Source organism: Buceros rhinoceros, unplaced genomic scaffold (assembly GCF_000710305.1).
Source record: "Buceros rhinoceros silvestris isolate BGI_N320 unplaced genomic scaffold, ASM71030v1 scaffold18808, whole genome shotgun sequence".
In the NCBI taxonomy this organism is placed as follows: domain Eukaryota; kingdom Metazoa; phylum Chordata; class Aves; order Bucerotiformes; family Bucerotidae; genus Buceros; species Buceros rhinoceros.
This window is the reverse complement of record NW_010426518.1, coordinates 18,084-23,947: the sequence shown is the minus strand read 5'-3', so window position 1 is coordinate 23,947 and position 5,864 is coordinate 18,084. Positions and strand designations below refer to the sequence as shown.

The 5,864-nt window shown below is 44.2% G+C and overlaps 1 protein-coding gene across 1 annotated transcript in view; it reads left to right on the top strand.

The window, feature by feature from the left end:
* Positions 1-5,413, top strand: part of ZDHHC15 (zinc finger, DHHC-type containing 15) — a gene marked incomplete at its 5' end in the record, with an annotated part of 10,493 nt that extends 5,080 nt beyond the window's left edge. The window contains 5 exons of the mRNA XM_010141546.1: positions 209-329; positions 1,209-1,341; positions 2,455-2,581; positions 3,133-3,242; positions 5,370-5,413. Coding sequence (XP_010139848.1) covers positions 209-329; positions 1,209-1,341; positions 2,455-2,581; positions 3,133-3,242; positions 5,370-5,413 — 535 coding nt within the window. The remainder of the gene's footprint in view (positions 1-208; positions 330-1,208; positions 1,342-2,454; positions 2,582-3,132; positions 3,243-5,369) is intronic.
* Positions 5,414-5,864: the final 451 nt, after the last annotated feature.

Genomic DNA, 5,864 nt, shown 5'->3' with positions numbered 1-5,864 from the left:
CTGGCTTTTGGCTTGGCCCAGCCACAACTCTGCAAGGGGAAAGCCCCGAGACTCCTGTGCCACGGCCTTGTGCCGCTGAGGGGAGCCATGTAGTGCCGACATGGTGCTGGATCATCGAGAGGGTTAATAACCCCCTGACCTGTCGTGCTGGTTCTGTCACACCCTGTGCTGTCCCTACCCTGACCGCGCCTTTGCTTTTCTTCTCCAGGGTGAATAACTGCATTGGGTTTTCCAACTACAAATTCTTTCTGCTGTTCTTGGCCTATTCGTTGTTGTATTGCTTGTACATCGCTGCCACGGTCTTCAAGTACTTCGTTAAGTATTGGACAGTAAGTCGTGACTTCTGGTCACTTTTCCAGATCCTGTGGGTCTGGGGGGTTTTAGTCACTCTTGGCGCTGTTTGGGCTTTCAGCAGGGGCTGTGCTTCTTCCGTACGGTGTTTTCCTGGGCCCTTTTTTGAGTATAACTCACATTTTGCGTCTCATGCTCAAAGCGAGAAGCAAATAGACTTTAGGAATTCCAAATTGCAGAGTCAGCTTCTGGCAAAGAAGTTCTATTCTTTTCCTGTTCTTGTCTTTGCACGTTTGTATCCCAGAATCTTTGGTATTGAAGTGTAATATCCCGGCACTGATCTGTACGTGTTTACTGATCAGAAAAATAAGGTCAAAAATCCCCATTCATTTTCTGATCCCCACGTGACTCCTTTCTCCATTTAAAAGTCAACCGAAATCAAATATGTTTCATATTCAGTTATTGATGGCCCTTCCTATGCAAGCGATGACAGCTGACAGTCCCAGTAAGAGACTGGCCTCTTGCCTCTAGGGTTTTTCTGCCCCCTCTGCTGGAACTCAGTGTGACCACCTTTAAGTAACTTAACCTTGATGTGTGGTACTTTATTAGTTTCCCCTTGTTTTAGTGGCTTACGACATACATAAAATGTCTCTGGGGATGCTTGTGGGGCACCAGCAGGTTGTTCCCTGTGCTAAGGAAGGTGCAGAGACTTGAGCTCTCCTGGGTGCAGGAGGGGGAATGAACCGCAGCACTTCGGTGTCTCCTCTTGCTTTTTATAGTGAGGTGTGAGTGCTGGGTGGGCAAGTCTGAGAGCACCACCTAGGATTTTGAGAGAATATCTTTCTTCTCCCAAGGAACAAAGAATCCCCAGCTTTTCTCTCTTCCTATCACTTATTCTGTGTTGCTTTCCTTTCCAGGGTGAACTGACTAATGGACGTTCCAAATTTCATGTCCTTTTCCTTCTCTTTGTGGCGATCATGTTCTTCGTAAGCCTTCTGTTTCTCTTTGGCTACCATTGCTGGCTCGTTAGTAGAAACAGATCTACTTTAGGTAAGGCTCACGTGTCTCCTCTTTAAGTAAGAGACACCAAAAGTGCTGTAAGAAGAAATAAAGAAATACATTTATGTTCTACCTCAGTACAATCCCACTGGATATGAGGGAGGAAGATTTAAGGTCTTGGTAGAGTGCTGCAAAATTTGTCACTTCAGATGAGCTGCGTGTGTTAGCTGGAGTGACCAAAGCTTTGTTAGGGAAACAAGAGCCTCAAAGTGTAAATGTCCGATTACAAACCCGTTATGTAGACGCATGGCTACCTTTGCTGAGAAATGAGTGCAGCTTTTCAGGAGTAATGGTTCCTTATGTTCATATGCTTGAGAGCACCCTAAACCAGCTTAGTGAGAAACAGTGTCCGACTTCATGGAGAAAGACAAAGTAGTGACTGTAAAACCAGCAAATGAAAGTCTCCAGCAGTAGAATTTTGTTGAGTGATTTCTTTATTGTTCCTCTGGTAAACATTGTTCAATTTTTAAAGCTTTGGGATAAAGTTTTATAACAGAACACACATTATCACGAGTTTGAGCAAACATTCAGATTTTGTGTGGTTATCAACTTTAAAACGTATTTCAGAGGGCACTGAATCCCGTCTGTTCCAAAACATCAGAGCTCTGCAGCAGTGTAGCAGATAAAATTGTTTCAGGTGCGCTCAGATTCTCCTCTCCTCTCTTGTCTCACAGTAACGGAGGATCTATTTGCATATGTTTGTTCCTAATGCTTGTTCATTATCCCATTAATGAATTGAGGCCGTTTAAATCTCCAGTGCCTCTTCTGAAATATGCATTGAAGACCAACCTACTTACTTCTGCAGGATTGTTAGTCAGGAATTTCTACGTGCTGAATTTCCACAAGTCTCTGCCAAGGCCTTTTAACTGTTCTCTAGGTTAAACAAACCGTTTGTAGCTCAGTCTGACGGTTCCACGTGGTTCACTTGCAAGCCCAACCTTTACAGGCTTGAAAAGTGAAAAAACCCTCTTCTTTTCAAACCTTGTGTAAAGCTGGTTTGTAAAAACCGTATTGTCTTCAGATGGCTACAACATGCACAGTCCTGTTTCAGAGCGTTTGGCCTTGATTTTCCTTTTTTTTCACTGAAATTGCATCTGTGCGTAGAGGCTTTCTCGGCTCCAGTGTTTCAAAATGGCCCAGATAAGAACGGATTCAATCTTGGCTTTGTAAAGAACCTCCAGCAAGTGTTTGGAGAAGAGAAGAAGCTCTGGTTACTACCCATTGCCTCTAGGTAAGTAATGATCAGCGCTCCACGCCGATCCGCTTGACCGAAGGGACTGGCTGGTGTGTTCCGCCTGTGGTTGTTGCTGGGCTGGCCGCTGGTGTGCACCGCTGTAAATGCACAACAAACACCCACACCCGCTGTGGTAGCGCTGGTCACCGGAAGTCTGGAAGGGCAACTTGCTGTGGTATAAATTGCTCCTTCTGCAGAAATATTCTCCTTAGTTCCCCCTCGCTTCTAGCTGCCCATGAGATAATTTGTTCTTGGGATTTTTTGCATCTAAATGGCTTGATCGAGTTAGGCGTGTTGAAGGTCTGCTGGAAATGACTTCATTCCAGGCTGCAGGTTTGCACTTCCACTCTCTAAAGAGCCTGAAGGAATTGAGACCAAAACTACTTGCTAGTAAAACCAGGTATTTGGGCTGCCACAAAAATGAACACAGTATTTTTTAAAACTTTAAAACTAATTCTAAGTAAACATTGAAAACACAGATAGAGTTTGCAGATAAACACCTAGAAATTGTCATCCTTCAGTGTCTGTCTCTGCCTTTCCCCGTGCAGCCAGGGTGATGGACATTTCTTCCCCATGAGAGCTCTGTCTGAAGCTCAGAATCCTCTCCTAGCAAACGAAGAGCAGTGGGAAGACGATGGAATAGAGGAGGAACCTCACGGTAAGGTGACACTAAAGGAAATGAGATGTGTCTTGACCTGCAGGGACGAATGGATGAATTGTAAGAGCTAATCAAATCAGGTTCTGTGGGCTGAGTCCTTGGGCAGCTCTGACCGAACTAGTGAACTAAAGACTAAAAACAGACTGAAAACAAGCCCTACTTTGGAGTCAGCTCTTCCTGGTTTGTAAAGCTTTCTGCTTGCAGGTAAATGAGCTGAGAGGTTGTTCCACGTTGCAGAGGAATTGAGGTTTCCACGAGCCGGGTGTATTTATATGTAAATGTTGCTGCATGCAGCACAGTTATTGGAGACGTAAAGCTGTGCCTGTAAAAACGATCAGATTTTTTTATTTAAGGTGCATTTATCCTCTGAGAGTTTGTGAAAACCTGCAGGCAAACACCTGACCGCAGGGCTGCGGTGAGGAAGCAGCTCGATGCGGTGTTTGCTCAGCTTTATTGCTCGAGTAAAGAAGTTCATTCAGCTTCGCTGCCTGCCTGGCTGGGTGCTGAGAGCAATGCCAGGTGCCCTGGCGCGTTGGTACGCTGCGTTTGATGGGTTTCTAAATGGAAATGTTCCTTCTCCGTGCTGCATGTCCTGCTGGAACAAAGGCTTTATGTGTATATCTGTTCTTTGATGATTTTAGATGGATCCAAAATGAGTTTAACGATTTTTACTGTTGCTTTTATCTCTTTGAACTTGCTTTTTATTCTCTGCGTATACATCTCCAGGCTTTGGTCTCTGGAGAACACAGTCAGAATGTCAGGGGCGTGTCAGAGACCCCCGTTACCATCTTTAAGGGTTCAGGAATCCTGTCAGCAAGTTAAGCAAGGGCTCATATTTTTTTCCCCATGGAGGAAGGATGCCATCCACAGGTTCCCTTGAAAAGAAATGTGATAATCTCACTCTTCTTTTCCCTTTAATAGTGGAAGTGTTAATTAATTCTCAGGTTACTCTAATTAGTGGATTGAGCAAGTATATCTGGAGAACTAAATAGCCTTGGTTAAAGGGGATCACGGAACCATTCCGCGGGGACATTGTTATTTGCACTGTGCAACGAGCTCTTGAATCCGAAGAGCACAGTATCTGCTGTGCAGTACCTGCAGCTGTTTGTTCAGGTTATTCCGCTGCAAAATAAACACTCTGTGGTTTTTCCACTTCATGTTCTGCTGGGAAAATACACTCTAGGATTTTGTCAATAGGAGTAAAGAGACTCATTTCGGCTTTTCTTCCGATTAACCGCTTTAATTAGCTCGTATTTGTGACAAATTGGCTTTAAAAATAACTAAATGTGGCATCTCTGTGTATTGTTTATGATGCTTAAAAGAACTCCTTTAAGAATGACTCAGAACTTCGTCCAACTTTCGCAAAGTATCAATTCTCTGAATAAAAACCTAGTTCTGAAGTATGAAAACGTTTGCCAGCGAGATGATATTTGCCCAGATCAGACCCCAGAATCTGAATCTGGAGTTGATATGAAGTCCCACAATTTATAGTGCTCATAAAATAAATGACATTTACAGGCAGTTGGACTAGATGGTTGTTGTAGGTCCCTTCCAGCTGGAATACTCTGTTCCTCTACTCTTTCTCTGAGAAAATAGTTTGTAATCTTATTCCAAGAAGCTGTAGAACTGTAATATCGGTAAAATTAGAACCTCTTACTATAGCCAAACATTTTGCAGTGTCTGTGAGGTAAAGGTGGGAGCTGGAGATTAAAAAAAAAATGCCCTAGATAGGGATCTTTTAACGCTCCTTGTTTTCTCAGTGCTGCTTTCCTTTTTGTAAGGCACCAGAAATGAAGGTCTGCAAGCTTGGAGTTTTCACTTTCCATGTTACAGAGGAGAAGTAAACCAGTATAGTTTTCTACTAGAAAAGCCTGAAATATTCCACTGTATCTGAAAGATCTTTATTTGTCTTGTGGCTTTTAAGTGTGTGACACAGTTACGAAGTGGATCAAGCCAATAATAGAGTAATCTCAGTTGAAAACCAGATCTTCAGTTCTCTCTGACAAGTGGTTGTCTATTTTTATTTGGAGTGATTCTTGAAGACACGCTCCCATACTCAGTGAATAATGCATTCTCAGTGAGAGAACCAGACTGACTGACCTCTAACTACTTTTTTTCATTGTGTAGATTCTGGTGAAGCTCCTTCCCTTGCCATAGAGAGGGAGACATAGCACTTGGAAAACGCCGCAGTATAAAGCTTGCTCCGAAAGGTCAGTGTTTATTTCCTCATTGTCTTCAGAGCAGCAGCCCTGCGGGGAGATGGGTCGAACGGGTTCTGCCCCGCGGTGCTCGGGCAGGGTCAGCTGCGTGCTGGAGGCTGCGGGGTGCAGACCTTCACGCTGCCTTTGGAGCGGTGTGGCCGTGACCCTCACCAGAGGGTGCATCATGTTGATGCATCTACGCAGGGCAGTATTTCACCAGTAAATATCCTCCACCTTGTCCAGAAGGATATTAAGAGAACCTAAACTGGTGGCTATCCAGTAGCCCTGGGCTGGGTGTTGACGCTATTAACACAAGAGCCGAAAGCACGGGGACGATACAAACCTGGCAGATCCACTGATAGATAAGGCAAGAAGGACTCTTGCCACTAACTGGTACAGTTACAAGATTGAAAGTCTGTTC